The 23064-nt window shown below is 42.5% G+C and overlaps 1 protein-coding gene and 1 non-coding gene across 2 annotated transcripts in view; both read right to left on the reverse strand.

Annotated features, from left to right (window-relative positions):
* The window catches only part of RBM25 (RNA binding motif protein 25), a 45460-nt gene extending 22683 nt beyond the window's left edge, over positions 1-22777 (reverse strand). The window contains exons 1-6 of the mRNA XM_040975339.1: positions 22586-22777; positions 16538-16658; positions 13516-13565; positions 11226-11393; positions 8051-8108; positions 6350-6510 (exon numbers count right to left, since the gene is read on the reverse strand). Coding sequence (XP_040831273.1) covers positions 6350-6510; positions 8051-8108; positions 11226-11393; positions 13516-13565; positions 16538-16643 — 543 coding nt within the window. The 5' untranslated portion in view covers positions 16644-16658; positions 22586-22777. The remainder of the gene's footprint in view (positions 1-6349; positions 6511-8050; positions 8109-11225; positions 11394-13515; positions 13566-16537; positions 16659-22585) is intronic.
* On the reverse strand, positions 12116-12222 carry LOC121153266. Its single transcript, XR_005883356.1, has one exon. It is a non-coding gene; the product is annotated as a U6 spliceosomal RNA (small nuclear RNA).
* Positions 22778-23064: the final 287 nt, after the last annotated feature.

The raw sequence follows: 23064 nt of genomic DNA on the forward strand, positions 1-23064 counted from the left end.
CTGAAATACTGATTTCTGTATTTCTTGCAGCTTTCTACAATTTGTATAATAATTGAGGAATACCACTTACATAAACCATAGACTTACACACTAAGTACTCCAAATACTGCAATATTCTTCTCCTGGTGACTTGTAAATTTAACATTTAAAAAAAATAAAATCACAACATTTACATAACACTTCTCACAAATAGTTGATATCTTATAATAATAAATCAGTAATCATTTAAGACAGTTTTAATTCTTAACTGTGTCACTGTGAGAAAAGAAAAATTACTCGCGTCTAACATGCTATTAATTTCATGTCTGTTTTATTCTGTGTGCCATGGCTATAGGGCTAACCCACTTTGAACCACAAAGAAAACATACAGAATGACCAGTAACTTTCAGTTACTTTGAACTCCTTCTTACTCAAAACACATTAAAGTGCTATCAGTATGACAAAGCAGCAACAAGAAAAGCAAAGACAAATGTATGTAAACTTGGTTCTAAGTCGACATCACATACAGAGATGCCCCACATATTTTATGCTACCTGCAGGGTTCTGGTCACAAACCATGCACCTGTGATGAACGCAAGTTTCACGTATTATGGTTTCAGACTGTACCACCTGCACTGTGAAAGCTGCTTCTCAGTGATAAATATTCAAAATCTCTTTCTTAAATAACTTCATTCAACAAACTGTAATACACTGTAAGGGCAGGTATAGCAGCAAAAGGGGTTCAGATTCTGCCAGAAATGTCACGTCCAATATGGGAACTAGCTCTTCTCCCAACTGCTCCACCCCCCAGGACACAAAAGATTTCTCACTGCCTCTCCCTATTTCTCTGTAAATCTACCCTGCAAATAGTAAAAACTGTTTGGGCCTGGCACAGTAGTCTAGTGTCTAATGTCCTTGCTTGCATGAGGCAGGATCCCATATGGGCACCAGTTTGTATCCCAGCTGCTCCACTTGCCTTTCAGCTCCCTGCTCGTGTCCTGGGAAAGAAGTCGAGGATGCGCCAAAGAATTGGGACACTGCACCTGCATGAAAGACCAGGGGGAGGAAGCTCCTGGCTCCAGGCTTCGGATTGTCTCAGCACTGGCTGTTGCGACCACTTGTGGAGTAAACCAGAGGACAGAAGATCTTTCTGTCTCTCCTTTTCTGTAAGTTTGACTTTCCAATATAAAATAAATCAATCTTTAACACAAATAAATAAACTGTGTGCTAAAGAGAACAAAATTCAAAAATAAGAAAAAAGACAAGCATTCTTTTTAAAAGTTATCACCTTGTCTAATTTTCTGGTAGCCAAATATCAACAGTGGGTATAGGTAAGGCTGTAATTAAATGTACTAAAATTACCTACTGGGGGTTTGAGACCCAGGTGCTTCACATCTGATTCAACTCCCTACTAACAGGCCTAGGCAAGCAGTACAAGATGACCCCAAATGCTTGGATCCACATGGAAAACCTGAAGGAAGCTTTGGGTTCTCCTGGCTGCATCTGGCTATTGTAACCATTTGAAGAATGAAACAGCACATAGACAATTTCTCTTGCTTGCTCTAACAACACCTCAAATGAAATAAATAAAATAAATCTTACAACAAACAAACAGGTGCACACCACCAGGAAATGTCCCACGAATGCATGGCCTGACCATAAAGCATATGCTATAGAATCATGCTACCCCCATTGCTGACTCGAGAGAAGGAATGAACAACATATCCAGGTGCGTATTAAAGGCAAGACAACAAGTTGCTCTAATGCAATAGAACGCAAATACCTCCTCAATGGGTGGAAAGAGAAGGGAGCATGGCACAGCACTTCAGGCCATGTTCTACTGAAGAACCTGCAAACACTGAGGCAGATATGCACAACCAACAGGCCGTAGAACTTATACAGCAAAACAAGGAAAGCCCCTGTGAAGACAGATGGAATATGGCACCTTATACAATGACATGAGGAGATTCAACCATAAGGTGGCATGATAGACAAACTCAAGATGGCAGAAAAGGAATAGCGTATCCCTCTCCACACACCACCTACTTCCACTGCTCCTCCCCTCTCTATCTCTATCAGAGGCCAATAGGGGTCTGCAATTACTATCCCTCACCTCTGTAATGACAATTAAAAGACAATGATTTTGCTATAAATAAATAAGTAAGCAAACAAACTAAAAGGAACACTAAAGGCCTGCCTTGATGCCCCAATTGGCTAAATCTTCCTCTTACACCCACTAGGAAACCAAGCAGTAGCTCTTGTCCCGGCTGCTCCGCTTTCCTTCCAGCTCCCTGCTTGTACCTGTGAAGGCAGTAGAGGATGGTCAAAAGCCTTGGGACCCTGCATGCATGTAGGGAACCTGAAAGAAGATCCTGGCTCCTGATAGGCTCAATTCTGCCTCTGTAGCCACTGGAAGAATGAATCAGCAAAATACCTTTCTGTTTTTCCTCTCTGTAAATCTGATTTGCCTCTCCAAGAAAAGTAAAAAAATTTAAACAGGGCCCAGCGCAATAACATAGCGGCTAAAGTCCTCGCCTTGAAAGCAACAGGATCCCATATGGTCTCTGGTTCTAATCCCGGCAGCTCCACTTCCCATCCAGCTCCCTGCTTGTGGCCTGGGAAAGCAGTCAAGGATGGCCCAAAGCCTTGGGACCCTGTACCCGCATGGGAGACCCAGAAGAAGCTCTGGCTTCAGAATGGCTCAGCTTCAGCCGTTGTAGTAACTTGGGGAGTGAACCATCAGAGGGAAGATCTTTCTCTCTTCTCCTCTCTTTATATCCTCCTTTCTAATAAAAATAAATCTTAAGGGCCCGGCGCAGTGGCGCAAGTGGTTAAAGGTCCTCGCCTTGCACGCCCGGGATCCCATATGGGCGCCGGTTCTAATCCTGGCAGCCCCGCGTCCCTTCCAGCTCCCTGCCTGTGGCCCGGGAAAGCAGTCGAGGACGGCCCAAAGCTTTGGGAACCTGCACCCGCGTGGGAGACCCGGAAGAGGCTCCTGGCTTCGGATCGGCATAGTATCGGCCCGTTGCGCTCACTTGGGGAGTGAATCATTGGACGGAAGATCTTCCTCTCTGTCTCTCCTCTCTGTATATCCGCCTTTCCAATAAAAAAAATAATAAAAATAAATCTTTAAAAAATAAATAAATAAATAAATAAATCTTAAAAAATTTTTAAACAAAAAATATTTTAAGATGTTTTTATTTTTATTGGAAAGTCAGATTTACAGAGAGAAGTGACAGAGAGAAAAGTCTTCCATCAGCTGATTCACTTCCCAAGTGGTTGAAGCAGCCAGAGCTGAGCTGATGCAAAGCCAGGAGCCAGGAAGCTTCTTTTGGGTCTCCCACACTGTTGCAGGGTCTCAAGGCCTTGGGCTATCATCCACTGCTTTCCCAGGCCACAAGCAGGAAGCCAGAAGGGAAATGCAGCAGCCAGGACATGAACTGGCACCCATATGTCATCCTAGTATATGCAAGGCAAGGACTCAGGTTACTATGCTGGTCCCGGTAAACAAATTAAAAAAAAAAAATTGTTACACTGACTTCTTGCTTTTGTTTAATGAACTTTTAGAAGAAAGAGAAAATGACAAGGTATCAGTTAATACAAAAAGCAATATCTGAAAAATGTCAGACAGTTTCATTTGGTTTTTGTATTTATCTTTTTTTTTTAAGATTAACTTTATTTGTAACAGAAAGGCAGATATACAGTCAAGAGGGGAGACAGAGAGGAAGATCTTCAGTCCAATGAGTCACTCCCCAAGTGACCACAATGGTCAGGATCCAGGAATTCCAGGTGTCCCATGTGGATCCATGGTCCCAAGGCTTTGGGCCATCTTCGACTACTTTCCCAGACCACAAGCAGGGAGAGCTGGATGTGAAGTGGAGCTGCTGGGATTAGAACCGGCATCCATGTGGGATGCTGGCACGTTCAAGGCGAGGACTTTAGCCACTAGGTCACTGCGCTGGGTCCGTGCCTTCATTTATCTTTAATTTACACAAAGAAGGAGAAAGAGAAACAGAGGGAAAGATCCTCCATTCTGAGTCACTCCGCAAATGACCATAATGGCTGGAGTGTAACTGATCCAAAGCCAGGAAACAGGAGCTTCTTCTCGGACTCCAGAGGAAAGGTCCCAAAGGCTCTGGTCGATCTTCCACTGCTTTTCCAGGCTACAGACAGCAGCAGGATGCCAAATGGAGCATCTGGGACACGGATTGGCGGCCACATGGAATACCAGTCATTGCAAGTTAAGGATTTAGCTTCTGCGTCATTATTCTGGGTCCTATATTTTCATGTTTTAACTTAACTTACCTTTCAATTCCATTTTCCATGAGCTTTGAAAGTTTATTAGAGACCAAGCAATAAAGAGAAATGTAATTAGAGAAAGGCAGATCATCCACACATTGATTTTAATGCCCACATGTCATGGCAGGCCAGGCCGAATCAATGAGTGAGGAGGAACTCTACTCTAGGATTGCACAGGGGTGGCAGACTTTGCTAGACTCAGGACTCAAGCACCTGAGCTACTGCTTCCCAAGGCCAGTGATAGCAGAAAGCAAACTCTGAGAGATCACAATCAAACCAAGGACACAGTGCAGTAGCCCAATGGCTAAAGTCCTCGCCTTACATGCACTGGTTCATATCCCAGCGGCCCTGCTTCCATCCAGCTCCCTTCCCTTGCCAGGAAATGCAATCGAAGATGGCCCAAAACATTGGGAACCTGCACTGTGGTGTGGGAGACCTGGAACATGCTCCTGGCTACTGGCTTCAGATCAGCTTAGTTCTGGCCATTGCAGCCACCTGAGGAGCAAACCAGTTGATGGAAGATTTTTTTCCTGTCTCTCCGCTCAATAAATCTAATTTTCCAATAAAAATAAATAAATCTTAAAAAAAGAAAGAAAGAAACTGAACACAGCAGCTGAGACTCCTTAAAGAGTTCCTAGAAAATAATCATCAAATTGCAAAGTTTTCGTAAGTCATTTGTAGCACAAAGAACTTATCCTGCAGTTCCATTTACATCAAATGTTTAAAACATCGTGGCAATACTACAAAGCAGTACATATATAACATACAGCAGGAAATATACCTCATACAGGAAGACAGTTTGTCTTCGAAGAAGATCTGAAGGAAGGGTTTATGAGTGTTGTATGAAACCAGTAGGATTATTAACTGTTAACTCCATAGAAAGAATTTTAGCAGGATCTTGGATGCGTAATAAAGGATTGAGAGGCCAGTAAAACATCTGAATGGATCCAGGGAAGATAGAAGAGTTGGAAAATCGAGAAAGTTGGATTGGAGTGATCCATGAACGTAATGCTAAAAATTTGTACTTTACTCTGTATGAAATGCACGGTCATTAAGAATGGGTTTATAATACTAATAGTTTAAGGAAGTGATCCTTATGCTCTACATGCAGAGGCAGAAGAAAAATAAAAACAGGGACTTCACTACTCCAAGAAAAGATGTGACTCAATGGAAGAAATAACTGAATTCTACTTCCATGAAAAAAAAAACATCCACATTACCATTAGAACCCCTTTGACCTAAGACTATTATTTATCCAGGGCAAAATGGCCACAAATACAGGCAAACAATTGTCTATGGAGTAGCTATTCATGATTATGGGATTGCAGATAGTATTTCTTTTTTAGAGATTTTGCTTAGCTGAGTCACAGATTATTTTATTTTTATAATTCATAAAGAAGCAGAGATCAGAAGTCATTTCTATTTTGAAAGATAACAAATCATTGTTGAGAGGAAAAGGTTATTTTGGTTGTTTCTGTTGCTACAGGAAACCAATAATAAATCTATCTTATAAGTGTAGTCTGAGTTACCAAAAAGGAAATTCATACTCTGGTTTTAGCTATATTCTGTTTCTTTGACATGGGACAATAATGCATATATTATAATCTAACATGCAAAAATATGACATCGCTTAGGATAGTCTTCATAAAGCAATCCAGTTGAGGAAAATAATACTTTCAATTATTTTAGAATCTCTGCACCTCTAACAGATGGCAACCAATACAAACTATGTATGTTGAAATACGTTTTGTACTTACTTACAAAGCTGTCTTAATGTATTAGTTCTTTTTGGAATAGTCTGTACCAGTGTTTTCTCTGGCAATTAACCTTGTCCAGCCTCCCTTACTACCTTCATCCCAACCTGGAACAAGCAAACCAACAGTCATCCACCCACTGTGGGTAGATAAAAGATTCACAATAACTACAAACTATAACGCACTCTCCTGCATTAGAACCATAAGTACATATGATAGTGATGAACTTGGAAAGCCCCTTATTCAATTACAGTGAGAATTCTTTCTCTTCCAACAGCACAGCTGATCTAGAAAAGATAGCACTGCACAAAACATACCCCATTGGAAGATTTCTTCTTTGCTTTCCATTCATCTAACTGTGCCTTCGTCTTTGCATCAACTTTAACAAGCAGCTTCTTCTCTCCAATCTGCAGGTCATGCAACAATCTGAGTGCACGAAGTGTAGATTCAGGCTCCTTATACTCACAGAATCCAAAAGCTAGAGAAAGATATAAATCGTTAATGTAAATATCAACAAAAATTGTGAAAAATTCAACAAATTAAAGGAAAAAAATCAACAGACTAAATGTTAAAATATCAAGACCACTTAAACAGTGACTTCACTGTTCTCCTTCAACTCCCTATGACAAGTATATCTTTCATTTTTAGCACTGTTCAACAATCAGGGGGTGGAGCCAAAGCAAAAGAAGAAAAATTACAAGTACAAGTGAGCTGCTATTTATAAGATACTCTGATAAATATTTAGCAGAGGTGCCAGGGGTACGGCAGTTTCAACATGCCCTTGCAGATGCCCAGTGACCATAAAATGCCCAGTTTGAGCCAGTGCTCCACTTTCATGATTTTTTTTTTCTTCCAAAGATTGATTTAAAAGGCAGAGTTATAGAAGGAGAGACATGTCATCCATATACTGGTTCACTCTCCAAAGGACTTAAACATTAAGGGCATAGCCAGGATGAAGGTAGGAGCTACAAGCTACATCTATGTCACCCAGGCTGGTAGCAGGGACTCAAGTACTTGAGCCATTTTCTGCTGCTTTCCAGGTGTTTTGGGAGGGAGCTGGATCAGAAGTGGAGTGCAGCCCAGACTCTAAAAAGCTGGAGCCACTGAAGCACAACACTGGCCACAGAGATCCGACTCCAATCCTGACAGCAGATTCCTGATAATGCCTACCCTGGCAGGAAGCAGATGGCTCAAGCAATGGCTCTGTCAGCTACATAGGAGTTCCAAACTGAGCTTTGGGCTCCTGTCTTCGATTTGGCAAAGTCTCAGATGGGTGGGAGTGAATCAGATTTTAGAATTTCATTCTGTCTCTCTGCCTTTCAAGTAAGTAAAAATAGATGAAGTGATTGCCTGAGATACTGATATCCTGCATGAGAGGGCAAGCAATCAACTCCTCCAGGGTCTCTCCTGATCCAATCCCCTGATAATGCCCCTGACAGATAGAAGATGCGGGCCTAACCCTCCTCCCTCACTGCTGCGGGACCTGTGTGAGCCTACAGATGAAAGGGGTCACTGTTCTGGCATAGAAGAAAAGGAACCAATTATACCTCACACATCCATACCTGTCATTATCTCTACCTCTCTCTGAAAGTCTGATGCTACAAGCCAAAATAAATATTAAAATAAAATATATAGCCATCAACCAGGTGCTTCTTTCAACAAGCAGGAAAAATAGTTTGCTTTCAAGAGTAACTGAGTCATCTGATAACTTATTTTCCTCCAAGTCTCTTCATAACTTGCAACTGTCCCACCTTGACCATATGATCCTGCCAAAGACGCTTCCCAGTGTAAGAAATAAGCCGCTCTGAAACATTTTAGTATCTACTACATGCTTCTATTTCACTATTCTACATTTATAATCTCAAATTTCAACTAACAGCTTCTTCCAGCATTTTCTTCCTGTTACTTACGGGAAAGGAATTGTTAAAATAACAGTCATTATTATCAATAATAACACTTTCAAACTAATTTGTACAAATAGGATAAAGCAGTCAACAAATAAATAAAATATGGCCTACCTTGTAGTTTTCCAGATGCACCCTGAACTCTCTTCCAGCTCAAAACCAAACCACATTTCTTAAACACACACACACAAAAAAAAACACAGAAAAAAAAATCCATTACCAGTTAATAAAATAATTTTAATACAAGTGAGGGCACAAAAACATTCCAAAGACAGGAGATTATGATAAAACAAAAACCCCCGTCCCTCAAAAATGCACTTCAACAACATCCAAATACACTGGGCCGCCGCCACGGGGGCTCAACTGGTTAATACAACCCTAACCACCCTTCAAGGAGCAGGACCCCATATGCACACCAGGTCAAGTCTAAGAGTCTCCACTTCCCATCCAGCTCCCTACTTATGGCCTGGGAAAGCAGACAAGGATGGCCCAAAGCCTTGGGACGCTGCAGCTGCTTGGGAGACGCAGAAGAGGCTCTTGGCTCTTGGTTTCACCTGGATCCATTTGGTGGTTCAGGACAATTTGGGAAGTGAACCAGCAGACTGAGATTTTTCTGTCTCTCTCTTTCTCTCTGTAAATCTACCTTTAAATAAAAACAAATCTAGAAACTTCTTCCAATTCTCGCAACTGACTGTACATGAAAGAAATAAAACAGACCAGTGCAATAGCCTAGTGGCTAAATCCTAGCTTTGCACACGCTGGGATAGCAAATGGGCACCAATTCCAATTCCAGCTCCGTGCATAGCATATGGCCTGGGAAAGCAGTGGACGTTGGACCTTGTATGAACCAGCGCCCATATGTGATCCCAGTGGTGGCAAGTGCAAGAATATCAACATTTTGCTGCTTGTACCATATTCTGCGTTCTGAATATACTAAGAATATCTATTGTACCTGTTACATTCTTTATAAATACTAATGTTCATTGGGGGAAGCAGCAAGTGATGGCTCCAAGAGCTGGCTCCCCGCCACCCACATGGCAGACTGGTACTGAGCCCCATGCTCAAGCCTTTCGCCTAGGCAAGGCTCAGCTGCTATAACATCTAGGGAGTGCAGCAGATCAGAGATCTCTATATTTTAAATAAATAAGGTCAATCTTATGACATGACATGAGAATTAGATCTCTGAAACACAGAATCCGCTGTATGCACCAGTATGAACCTTAGCTGGTACAGGTGATGGACCAAATCTGCCCCTGCTCTACCTGGAGCACAGAGTATGAGGTCACCCTAGGAGAATTTTGGGGGGACTCTACAACCATCACACTGCTCACAAACCCATCCACAGGGAAAATCACAAGATATTTACTCTGGCCCCGGATGGAGGGCTCAATGGTTAAATCCTCACTTTGCAAGCTCCAGGATCCTGGTATGTGTTCCGGCTATTCCACTTCTCCTCCAGCTCCCTACTTGTGCCCTGGGAAAGCAGCAGAGGACGGCCCAATACCTTGGGACCCTGAACCTACATGGAATACCCTGGTTCCTGGCTTTAGTTTGGCTCAACTATGGCCGCTGCGGCAACTTGGGGAGTGAACCAGCTGATGGAAGATCTCTTTGTCTCCAATTCTCTGGAAACCTGCCTATCCAATGAAAATGAACCCTCTTAAAGCACACACACACACCCCTAGTCCCACACGTAGAAAAGATATCGGGTACTGCCTGAAGACATAAAAAGGCTAATTAGGAAAGCGTCAGAGGAAAAAAAAAATCACAAATTCAATATATGCTGGTCACACTTAAAATACACGGAGGGCCTGGCACAATATCCTAGACCTAAATTCCTCACCTTGCATGCTTCGGGAACCCACAAGGGAGCCAGTTCAGCTCCCGGCGGCCCAGGTTCCCACTGAGCTCCCCGTTTGTGGCCCAAGAAAACAAAGAGAACCAAAAATTTTGGGACCCTGAACCCAAGTACAAGACTGGAAGAAGCTCCTGGCTCCCGGCTTCAATTTGGCTTGCTTCTGGCCACTGTGGTCACTTCACTCCATTGGGGAGTGAATCAGCAGATGGAAAATCTTCCTGTGTCTCTCCTCCTCTCTGCATATTTAACATTGCAATAACAATAACTAAATCTTCAAAAAAATAGAGTGCCCGGTGAAGTAGCCTAGTGTCTAAATTTCTCTCTTTACATGCCCGGGATACCATATAGGTGCCAGTTCTAATCCCATCCAGTTCCCATCCAGCTCTCTGCTTGTGGCCTTGGAAAGCAGTGGAGACGGCCAAAGCTTAGGGACCCTGCACGCGTTGAAAGATTCAAAACTGACTCCGGGCTCCTGACTTCAGATGGCTCAACTCCAGCTGTTGCAACCACTTGGGGAAGACCTTCCTCTCTCTCTCTCTCCTCCTTTCTGTATACCTGACTTTCCAATAAAAATAAAATAAATATTTTAAAAATAAGGAAAAATGAGACTTCAATACTATTTTGCAAAAAAAATTTCTGAAATCTATGCCTAGTTTTGCACTAACACATATTTTCCATAAACTTCTAGAAGAACCTGTATATTAAATTTTTCCATTGTAGAGGCAAAAACTGAGGACAATCTTCAAAAACCAGTATAAAAATAGCAGGAAAAAGACAGGAATAAAAACAAGTTAGATCAGAGGTGAGCTCTGTGGCAAAGAGCACCACGCCACTACCTGAACTCCTTCGTCCCGTGTCTGCCTGCAGCTAAGTCCTATTTCCACTTTCTAGACTCCTTCTCATCCGCCTGTGATCACACAAAACGGCCAGGAAGTTGAATTTTAGCCATTCAGGCGAAGGAATCAGATGGGAATTCCTGGTTCATGTCTTCTATATAGCCAAGCCCCAGCAGTTGTGCCCATTTGGGGAATTAACCAGAAAGTAAAAAACCTTCTTCATCCATCACTGTCTTTCACATAAATTAATCCATCTTTCTACAAAAGGAGTTTACGCCTCTATTACAGTGCAACAAGTCCAGCAACAGCCTGCGGTACAGGGATCCCCATCTGGGGAGGGAATCAGCACATCGAAGATTTGTCCTCATCTTTCCTTCTCTTTCTAATAAAAATTTTAAAAAACACAACTAATGAAAATCTTAGAAGAAATTTTCTACAAACATTAAAATTGTAGGAAGAAATACCCATTCAAAATGCTTTGTCTCGAAGTTTTAAACATGTAACAAACAGCAACTTTTAAAACTAAAATTTAAAAAAAAGTTTAAGTTTTTTGAAAAGTTTCACAACATTTAAAGCAAACGATAGCTGAACTTACAGCTAAGAGCTGTCTTATGAGCATGTCTGAGGCTTTCTCAGAAATGTTGCCCACAAAGACGGTGGTGGTAGGGCCGCAGTTCTCATCATTCTCTTTAGCCTTTAAGCCGGGGTGATCCTTTCTGGCGCCCAAATGCTTCCCAACCATGGACACGGTGGGCACCAAGACCTGTGAAGGCAGACAGCAAAATATGATATGATGATTCCTGCAAGGCTTACTGTAATATTAACTTTTAAAAATGCTTTTAAAGTAGGCCACATATATATAAAACACATTACTACTAAAGCCTAAACTTTGTGCTCCTGAAACACAGCTCATTTCACTCACACAAACTTATTTTTAACAACACAACTTTCACTATTGTTTAAAAATGTTTTTCGTAAAGTTGGGAAAGCAAATAAAAATAGTAGCATATTTTACCTTAATAGTGTTCTCAGTATCAGCTTGAAAGCAAATTATAATCACCCTTATTAATCATGCAGAATATTCACCTATCCTACAGTATTTGTAACATATTTGTATTTTGCTTTTTGTATTTTTGAAAATTCATTACTTATATTCCTAGTTGATTTTTCCTTTATAACATGAAACCTCAAAGAATCAGATCTTTGTACTTGACACAGCAAAACACTCTTAGTACTGAACAAACTATGAACTTAGGAAGCTTAGCCAAACCTTCAATTTTACTTTCATAATATGCAAAGCGAGAAACCAAGAGTTCTAAGAGTTCCTGTCAGCTGGAGGTTTTCCAAAGCAGCAAAACCATAAGGGTCCAATGTAAGAAAAGCTGGAAATCCCTGGGGACCACAGTCAGAGCTTATCAGCGGTCTGCCACAGGGCAGGATCCTATCTGCAAAAGGGTTTTCTCATTCCTTTTGCCTTTTTCTAATTTACAAATGGAACACTTTGCAAATTTGCATGTCATCCTTGCACAGGGGTCATATTAATTTCCTCTGTATTATTTCAATTTTAGTACACGTACTGCCGAAGTGAGTACTCCTCCTTCCCTTTTAATATAAATAAAACTACCCTCTCTTGGTAAAATCCAGAAGAAACAGATGGCTCACTCAACAAATCATCCACCTGCTGCTGCCAGCATCTAATGTGATCTTGGCTATTTCCGACCTGCCCTCCTCCCTGTGGCCTGGAAAAGTAGGAGAGGATGATAGAAAGCCTTGGGACCCTGTACACATGTGGGAGAACTGGAAGATCCTGGCTCCCAGCTTAGGGTTGGCTCAGCTCCAGCACTACAGCCATTTAGGGAGTGAACCAACAGATGGAAGATGTCTGTCTCACCTCTAGAAATGTGCCTTTCCAATTAAAAAAAATCTTTGAAAAAAAAATATATAAGGAAATCTCCCGCATGAAAACAATCTATTACCTAAATGAACCACACCACCCAAAAAAGATGACCAAATAAAAGCTAATAAAATTATTACTATTTATTCTGCACAACAGTACATCACCATTTATGAAACATTAACAAGTTTGGACAATTACACTGATTAGAGAGAGCACTTCAGGATAGGCAATTACTAGCTTGAAGATACCACACCACATTATAGAGAAAGACAAAATAGTAAATAAATTGGAGGTGTGAGGAAACAACAGTAAGATATTGAAGAAAACTGAAAATTCAATATTCAAATTGCATTTGAAAAATAAAAATTTTTAATTAAGCAAACAAAAAAAAAAACAGATGGGCTCATCAAAGCAGCCTAGCAGCCTTGCATGTGCAAGGATCCCATATGGGCACCAGTTCTAATCCCAACGGTCCCGCTTCCCTTCCAGCTCCCGGCTTGTGGCCTGGGAATGTAGAAGAGGACAGCCCAAGGCCTTGGGGCCCTGCACATGTGGAAGATTCAAAGAGGCTCCAGGCTCTTGAGTTCACATTAGCTCAACTCCAGCCAGTGAGGCTGCTTGAGGAGTGAATCAATGGATGGCTTCCTCTCTGTCTCTCCTCTTTGTACTTCTGACTTTACAATAAAAATAAGTAAATCTTAAAAAAAAAAAAAAAAGATACTTGCAATATAACTAAAGAAACGATAAAAAAGACTACACTCGTATCATACATGCTATTCATGTATGAATAGCATGGAGCGAACTTTAGGGATAATTGTAAATACGAATGCTGAGGGGGGAAAAGCACTTATTCAAGAAAGCAATGCAATATTTACATACCTCTTTCATTACTTTTGAACATATAATCAAGGCTTTTTGGTTTTTTACTTTTTAGCTTTAAATGCACACAACTATCACAATTCCTGATGACTTCACGTGCTGTACTTACAGTTGGAGCAGGAGCCATAATGCTCATTGGCACAGGAATCATGGGGGTTCCTACAAAAGGAAAAACACCTTAAGTCTTATCAACACTACCAATACGACTACAGACAATATGAGTGATATAATGTGAAAGCACATATAGCCACGCACAGCCAACCGAAATGGAAATAAAGGCGACAGTGCCAGTGCTGAGCACACAGTCACAGCTGAGGCCTCTAGTACCACTATCTCACCTGCACCAAGCTGCCTTTCCAGCCGCCACAGCAGCTCGCTGCAGGGTAGATCAGCAGGCAGAAGCACATGCGTTCTCTCATTCTCTGACACTTTTTCAAATAAATAAATTCTTTTATTTAAAGGAGAAATTTTTTTATAAAATTAATCTGGAAATTTGAAATAACACATCACACCAAAGCACTCACTGAAACCAAGAGAAGATGGCTATCTACAGCCACTTGTAAGTGCTAAGTCCAAGTTGCCCTGCCTCCAGCCCAGGACCCGCGCGGGAGACCAGGAGGAGTGCGGGGCTGCTTGCGTCAACCTGGTCCAACCAGTCATTGTGACTACTTGGGGAGGGAACATAGGAATAACATTTTCTATTTCTTTCTTACTCACTCTTAATTCTGCTTTTCAAGTATTTTTTAAAGACATTTTACTTTCATTAGAAAGTCAGATATACAAAGAGGAAGAGAGACACAGAAAGATCTTCCATCCACTAATTCACTTCCCAAATGGGCACAAAATTCAGAGATGAGCCAATCTGAAGCCAGGAGCCAAGAGTCAGTTTCCAGGTCTCCCACATGAGTGCAGGGTTCCAAGTCTTTGGTCTGTCCTCAATTGCTTTCCCAAGCCACAAGCACGGAGCTGGATGGAAGCGTTTTTCACTGGTATTAGAAACAGTGCCCATATGGGATCCCAGGCGTGCAATTTTAGCCCTAGATTACTGCATCGGGCGCGGACATTTTTTTTTAATCTTAAAAATTCCAATTTAGTGACACAATGTTTTCTGTTCTGAATGCATTATCGACCCTGTGACATGTAGAAATATCTACAACAGGTCTAGTTCTCCAATGATGGGAGAATTTGGGATGAACATTTATTTCTTTGGGTTATTGGAGAGTTCAACAATATCACTGTGTATCAGGTTAGAGTGAATGTTTTCATTTCTTATTAACTATTTGTGGAAAAAGTAAAAAAAAAAAAAATCCCATTTAGGAAGCCCAGTGGGATGGCCTAGTGGCTAAATGCTAGCCTTGCAACCACCAGAATTCCAATGGGTGCCAGTTCACATCCAGGCTGCTCCAGTTCCATATAGCTCCACACCTGTAGCCTGGGAAGGCAGTAGACAATGGCCCAAAGCCTGGGGACGCTGCACACACGTGGGAGACCTGGAAAAAGCTCCTGGCTCCTGGCTTCAGATCAGCATTCTACTAAAATTAACATATTTATCCTGTGGCTTTTCAGAGGTAGGGGCTGAGGAGTCTCAAAAGTTAAACCTAGGGCCTGGCGTGATAGCATAGTGGTTAAAGTCCTTGCCTTGAATGAAACAGGATCCCATAAGGGAGCCAGTTCTAATCCAACCAGCCCCGCTTCCCATGCAGCTCCCTGCTTGTAGCCTGGGAAAGTACTTGAGGATGGCCCAAAGCCTTGGGACCCTGCACTCATGTGGGAGACCAGTTAGACTCCAGGCTCCTGGCTTAAAATCAGCTCAACACCAGCTGTTGTAGCCGCTTGGGGAGTGAAACTACGGACAGAAGATCTTCCTCTCTCTTCTCCCCTCTGTATATCTAACTTTGCAATAAAAATAAATAAATCTTTAAAACAATAAATTTTTTTTAAATTACTGTAATTTCAACAGAAAATCTGATTTTAAAAACATGTTCTATCCTTGATGTATAGCCTCCTTCAAATAAAACCTCAACGATTACCAAAATCTTTGTTCATTTCAGATTGAGTTACATAAATGCTATGTCAAAATCCTCCTACAAGCAAATTCTAGGAGCTCTCAAGAGAAATTACTATCTTTAGGACGGCAGAAGAGGAAATTTTATGAACTGCTTTTAACCCACTAAAACACAGACACTCACATGCCTGAGAAAAACTCTTTCCCTTAAGCCAAGGACTATCAGTACTACTGTAGGATAGAGGGTTCTCAACTGTGAGTTCCTTACACTTCGTGCAAGAACGCCAGGAATTAACAGTGATCCCATGGCCTCTCTGTCTTTCCTCCTCTCTGTATATCTGATTTTCCAATAAAAACAAAGAAATATTTTTTAAAAATCAATAAATAAAAAATAAAGATCAAGATCTGAATTATACAAGATTAATTATGCTAGGACCTAATATTTATTCAAAGAAGCTGGTGCTTTTGGTTAATTTGGTTAAGGTTTTTCTTGAGTTACCAACCTGGCTGCTATTCCCGTGTGGGATACAGGCTTCTTAAATGCTAAATTCAATATACAACTTCAAATTTTTTTTAAAAACTTCACAGAACTGTGGAAAAATGAAGCTTTTATACACTTATTTAGAAAACTCTCAGACACACATAGGTGCTGTGAAGTAAAAATATAAATCAAAGTGACAGAATTCTGCATCATGACTCCACCATATATCTCCTTTGCAAAAAAAATAGAATACACATTGATACTGGCTAACATTTTATACCTATTAAAAAAAGGAATGAGAAAGGATTAATTACCCTGAATTATCCACCTTTATCATTTAAAAAGACAGTAACAATAGCTATGTGGGTATGCACACACTTTCTAATTTATAAGTGATATAAATGTATTTCTTAAATGCAAAAAAAAAAAAGAACTTTGAACTTTCCAGAATCAAATTACAAAGACTTCTACCACAGAAAACGAGACATCGATGTTTCCAGATGCTAACAGATAATTCTAATAGCAATATATTCATTTTATCACAGTCAAATAATACATATATTATTATTGAAAAGTTAAAACCACAATATCAAAACCAGAGGTTTCCTTAAAAAAAAAAAAAAAAGTACGGGACCACAAGCTTACCTGGAGGTACAGGTGGAGGAAAGCCAGGAAACTGTGGGGGTGGGATCCCCGGTGGGAGGGCTGGGATCCCCATGGGAGGGCGATTCAAGTGAGGGGGGAAAGACATTCTCACTGCAGCAGTCTGAAAAAGAAATCATGACAACCCTTTTATTTGAAAATCTTAAAATTTTGTATGTCTGGTTTGTTGGCCTTCACTTTTTGTTATTTGCAAAATGCTAAATTTTCTTACCCAAAGGAGTTGGCAAAGAACCTCTTTTTATGTGTCGATTGAGAATTTTTAAAACTTTTTATCTTTCTTCTAAACCAAGCTCCCATGATGCACATAATCTTAGACAAGGACAAACTCATACAACTCATGTTGGACTACACATACAAGGAGAAAAAAAAGAATGAGGTTCAGTTACAAACCAGAGTCCAGAAGGGTATGATAATAGCTTTTTCTTATGTGCTCTGATGTTTATTTTATAAACACTCATCAGCACTCTGAAAACTAAATTTAAAGGTTACACGGTATTTGTTGATTCAAAGTTGGCCAGTTTCTCAAGGACAAATGCGTCAGAGAACTACAAACCTAAGGGACAAACATAACTCCTCGATATCAGATCATTGTAACCACTCAAAGAGATGAATTTTGTGATAATAACAAGTTTTTGGGAGCTGGGATTGGGCATGGCAGCCTGCTACACTGACACAACTTCTGGGCGAAGGTTCAAATCCTGCCTCTTCTGCCTCTGAGCCACCTCCCTGCAGCAACTTGGAAAAGCAGTGGAAGAACTGAGACCCAGATGGAGTTCCAGGCTCCTATCCCTGCCTGTGGGCCACTTGGGGAACAAAAGAATCAATTTATCTATCCATCTATCTGTAATTTATGTCATCTCTCTCTCTCTCTCCCTTTCCCTTATTCTCTGTAATGACTTTTCAAATAATAAATATCTTTTTAAGAAGTTATAATTTGCGGTGGTGCTATGGTTCAACTGGTTAATCCTACACTTCCAAGTGCCAGCATCCTACATATGGAAGCTCATTTCCTGGCTGCTTCACTTGTAACCAACAACCTGCTCACAGCCTGGAAAAGCAGTACAGGATGGTCCAATGCCTTAGGACCCTGCAACTGCGTGGGAAACCAGGAGGAAGCTCCTAGCTTAGGATCATCCTAGCTCTGGCTGTTGCGGCTATTGGGAAGTGAACAAGTAGATGGAGGATCTCTCCTCCTCTCTGTGACTTAGTCTTTCCAATAAAAAATATTTTCTTAAAAGCAAACCTCTCAGACCTTGCAGCGTGGCCTAGTGGCTAAATTCCTGGCCTTGAACACAACAGGATACCATATGGGCACCGGTTCTAACCCCAGCAGCTCCACTTCCCATCCTGCTTCCTGCTTGTGGCCTGAGAAAGCAGTTGAGGACAGCCAAAATCCTTGGGACCCTGCACCCGTGTGGAAGACCCGGAAGAAGTTCCTGGTTCCTGGCTTCAGACTGGCACAGCACCAACTATTGCGGTCACTTGGGGAGGGAATCACCAGATGGAAGATCTTCCTGTCTCTCCTCTCTGTATAGCTGACTTTGTAATAAAAAAAAAAGCAAACCTCTCCACTATTTCTCAAAATCAGGAACCAAGAACCCAGCACAGTAGCCAAGTGGCTAAAGCCCTTGCCTGGCATGTGCTGGGATCCCATATGGGCACAGGTTCATATCACAGCTGCTCCATTTCTCTTCCAGCTCCCTGCTTGTGGCCTGGGAAAAGTCGAGGATGGCCAAAACCTTGGGATCCTGCACCTGTGTGGAAGACCTAGAAGAAGCTCCTAAACAGCTCTCATTTCTTTTTCTTTTTTTTTTTTTAAGCATTTGTTTATTTATTTATTATTTGGAAAGGCAGATTTATAGAGAGGACATACAGAGAGCAAGACCTTCCACCCGCTGGTTCACTCCCCAAGTAGCCACAATAGCCAAAGCTGAGCTGATGTGCAGCCAATAGTCTCCTCCAGGTCTCCCACACAGATACAGGAACCCAAGGCCTTGGCCCATCTTCTACTCCCCTTCTCAGGCCAGAAGCAGGGAGCAGGATAGGAAGTGGAGCAGCTAGGACATAAGATGGTGCCCATATGGGATCCCGGGGAACACAAGGTAAGGACTTTGAGCCCCTGAGCCACTGCGCCAGGCCCTAGCATTTGATTTTGAAAAACAAAACACACTGAACTGTTTAGTTTGTCATTTGATCACAGGAAATACTGTCATTTAATTAAAAACATTTACTTTTCCTCTCTCAAATTTTTATATTTTATCAATATGTACAATCACCAAGAACTACTGAAAACAGTAGAAAAACAAAAGCAATGTTAGGAAGTCCCAGTTGAGTTCCACATGCAATTTTCAAAAGGTAGCAGAAGCATGTAGGTCTCACACCAGCAATAGCCCTAAAATAGTGACTGATAATCTGGAGATACTTCTGCTCAGCATTAAAAAATGTTTCCACTTTTGCAAACGCTTTTCAAAATTGTCTGTGTCTGTTATCCACTCTTTTGTAACTCATCTTAAAATACTTCAGAAGACAGGATGAACAGCCCAAGTCTTGCAACCCCCTAAGCCCCCAAGTTTGATGTACATCAGTATGCTTCCCGAAGGATCTCAGGAACAGAAACGAACACACTGTGTATGCTTCTCCACCAAATGTAATCATACTAGACTGACCCATTCATTTTTTATTACTTGGAATACTGCTTCACAACAAATCAAATTTTTATGTTGCCTGCAGCACAGCACTTATCACAACACAGAAACATAGTAAACAACATTAAATGGTGGCTCCACTTGTTAGCTATTACAGACAACACTTGGGAAACACAAGAAGCCTTCTAAAAGTTCATGGAAAATGCACATTATAACAAGAACAAACTTGAATTTCAAAACTTTATTACACCCAACTACATTTCTTTTTTTTTTTTAAAGATCAATGTTTTTATTTGAAAGAGTAACAAAGAAAGGTCTTTCATCACTGTTTCATTCCCTAGATGGCTGTGATAGCCAGAGTTGGGCCGATCCAAGGCCAGGAACAGGAGCTTTCTCCAGGTTGCTCATATGTATGCACTGTCCCAAGGCTTTGGGCTGTCTGCTTTCCCAGGCCATCAGTAGGGAACTATTGGAGCAGTGTTCGCCTTAGAATGCTAACTGGGATTTGATAAAGTACCCAGGTTGTTTTCTTGCTCCTTTGGGAAAGCTGTCCCTGTAGGGTACATGTTTATTCCCAGGATATGGTAATCCTTGGCTGTAAGAATTTCCATTTAGACAATTCTTCTGTCTTTGCTTGAAGTTGTAGTTCTTCATTCTGCCATGCTTCTGTGTCTGTGTAAATCCTCTTGTTCCTCATTGGGGAGTGGACCAGTAGATCTCTCTCTTGCTCTTTGCATGTGGCTGTAACGGTGCGTGTTACCACCACCTGGAAGGGAGTCTGGCTTTGCACAGCGCATCTGACAAAGTGCATTTTCCTTTAAAGTCTAAATCCAAAGAGTCAGCGTTTCATCAATCATGCACATCAAGTAGGCCTTGGGACCCTGCACCCACGTGGGAGATTTAGGAAAGATTCCTGGTTTCAGATAGCTCTGTCCCATTGCGGCCACTTGAGGAGTGAAGCAGCAGATGAAGGATCTTCTTATCTATTTCCTCTCTGTAAAATCTAACTCCCCAACATAATACATAATTTTTCAAAAAAAAAAATTCTTAAATGCACACACACACACCCCCTTACAGGGGTCAACATTTTAGTATAGTGTGTTAAGCGATATCTTATGATGCCAGGGCACCAACAATGTCAGTTCAAGTCTTGGCTGCTCTACTTCCATACTAGCTCCCTGCTAACGATCTGGAAAAGGCAGCCCAAAATGGCCCAAGTACTTGGGCACCTGGCACACACATGGAAGTCCCAGATGGAGCTCCTAGTTGCAGCGTGGCACAGCCCCATTCCTTTGGGTCATCTTGTAAGTGAACCAAGAGACAGAAGGTTTCTCTCCTGTCTCTCCCTTTCTCTTTGTAACTTTAAATTAACTATATCTTAACAAATATTATCTATATCTCTTCAAACCTGCAAATAATGCTTAGTGCCATTGCTAATATATAGTGCTTATATAAAAGATAAAAAATGTTTTCTTCAGTACCATACACTAGAAAAGTACAAAACAACAAAAATCAAACTTCAAAACCTCTTTGTCAGCAAAAAAGAGGAAATCGAGGGTTCAGAGCGATGGCTCAATGGCTAAATCCTCAATCCCATACGAGCATCAGCTCACGTACCGGCAGCTCCGCTTCCCTACCAGCTCCCTGCTTGCGGCCTGGGAGAGCAGTCAATGACAGCCCTAAGCCTTGGACTCACGTGGGAGACCTAGAAGTTCCTGGCTCCTGGATTTGATATCTCAACTCTGGCCTGTGAGGCCATTTGGGAAGTGAAGCAGTGGACGAAAGATCATTGTCTTTCTTCTCTCTGTAAAGCTAATCTGCCTTTCCAATAAAAATAAGTAAATCTAAAACAGAAAGAGAAGTCTAATAACCTCACAATAAATTATTTGATAAAAAGATCAAACTTTAACTTCCTTTTGTAAACAAAAAGGGTTTAATCATGTATTATTTCATTTACTCTCTTACATTACCTGGTATAAATTTATCATTCTCTTTTCACGGATGAAGAAGCTAGTTTGCCCAAGAGAACGTAACCAGTGTGTGGAGACAGGAAAGTGGGGTATCCTGACATGAGCAATTCAACAGCTCTTTTCACTGTACCCCAGGGCCTTGACAGTAGTAAGACATCAGTGAGGGGCGAAAGAGGCTCTTGAATGAAGAAGCCACTTTACAGGTAACTTACAAAAGTGTCAAGAGCACACAGCAAGAACTACTACACAGTCTGTGAAGCTTCTGCTCTCAAGTGAAAACTAACAGATACCAGGTAACACAGACCAGAAGCTAAGACATTTGGATCCGGCACTTCAGGATTCTACAGGTTTCTCTCAATCAGACCTCAATTTTAGCTTATGATGCGTTTGCTGCTATGCCTCATTCCCCAGATGAAAACCAAGGACTACAGAAAAGTAATCAAATTACAAAATGGCCTATTACCTACTCGAGTCACATCCAACTGATGCCCAAGTGAACGTGTGCAAAAGGTTCGGGTTAAGTTAAAAAAAAAAAAAAAAACTTAAAGAATTAAAGCTCCATGGAATGGTTGTTTATCCCTGCCAACTGCCTAAGAACAGTCCTGCCCCAGCACTAGTTAAGCCTTCGGGCACAAGCCAGGTCCGTTCCAATCGGCCAAAAACCAAAGTGACATTTCCGAATGATCTTCTCGGAAAATGCGTTTAAAAAGTAACGCTGCAAAAACAAACAAAAAGTTCCTCCCACCCCCATGTGAACGTGGAGCTTGGCAATCCCTTGGAATGAATGGAGATCCGGTTGAGGCCACCCTAAGAAAGAGGGAAAAGACGGGAGGGGGGCCAGGACGGAGACGCTCCCCACACCTGCACCCAGCAAGCGCCGAGACGGGGTGCTCAGCTACATCCTGGGAGGGGTGCAGCCCCGTGCGCGCTGCGGCGGGCTCCAGGGCAACCCAGAGCCCCGTGCTCGGCCTGCACCCCGCCGAAAGCGTAAGCCTGTGGGGTACTAGGCCCGGAAAAACTGCGGCGGGGGGATGCACGGGCTGCCCAAAGAAAGGGGTGTCGGGAAAGGGCTCCCCGGCGCCCCATCCATCGCTGCGGGCCTGGCGAGGAGGCCAGACAGGGACAGAGGCGGAACGTGGACGGAAACAGTAAAACGCGGGCCACAATGCCGGGGAGGAAAACTCGGCGGGCAGGGCCGGCCTGCACGGGCGCCCACTAGGCCCGGTGGGTTTCGAGGCCTCAGAAGACTCCAGAAATCCAAGCCTCGTGCCTGTCCCCTCCCCCACGGCCACCCCTCCCCCGCCTCACCCCTACACCAGCCCGGCCCTTTCGCAGCCACCCCGGCTTTGCCTCCTCCCTCAAGTGAGGCAGCGCTCGGTCCCGGTTTCTCTACACGTCCAGAAGCGTGAACTCACCTGCCGCTAAGAAATCGGGACTGTTTTCGCAGTCTTTCGGGCTCCGAGGGACGAGTGGATTTCACCGGTTCGAAATATCGGGGTGCCGCCCGTGAGGGAGACGGGTTCCGAAAAGCCTCCTCGCACAGGCCGCAAACAGCGCCGCGCTGCGCGGGGAGCCTCTGGAGGTCTTCCTCTTGCCCGGCGTGCACTGCAGCCGGGGGCGTGGTGCGCGGGACCATAGAGAAGAGCGTGGCTAGAGGGTACCCGCTGTCGGCCCCGGCTCAACCGGCCCGGACGGCGGCACCATAGAGAAGGAGCGCTACGTGGGGACTAGAAGGGCTCCGGCTGTAAATGTCGACACACCCTGCCATTTTTGATTGGAGCCGATTGAATCTTATGACTACGCGACGCCATCTTGAGGTGAAGGTTCTGGCCGTGTCTGGCGCGAGGGTGGTTAGCGGATTTTTCACTTTCTTCAGGGATTAGAATTTTACCCC

This window comes from Ochotona curzoniae, unplaced genomic scaffold, assembly GCF_017591425.1.
Source record: "Ochotona curzoniae isolate NIBS_2020 unplaced genomic scaffold, NIBS_Ocur_1.0 contig_2688, whole genome shotgun sequence".
NCBI lineage: Eukaryota > Metazoa > Chordata > Mammalia > Lagomorpha > Ochotonidae > Ochotona > Ochotona curzoniae.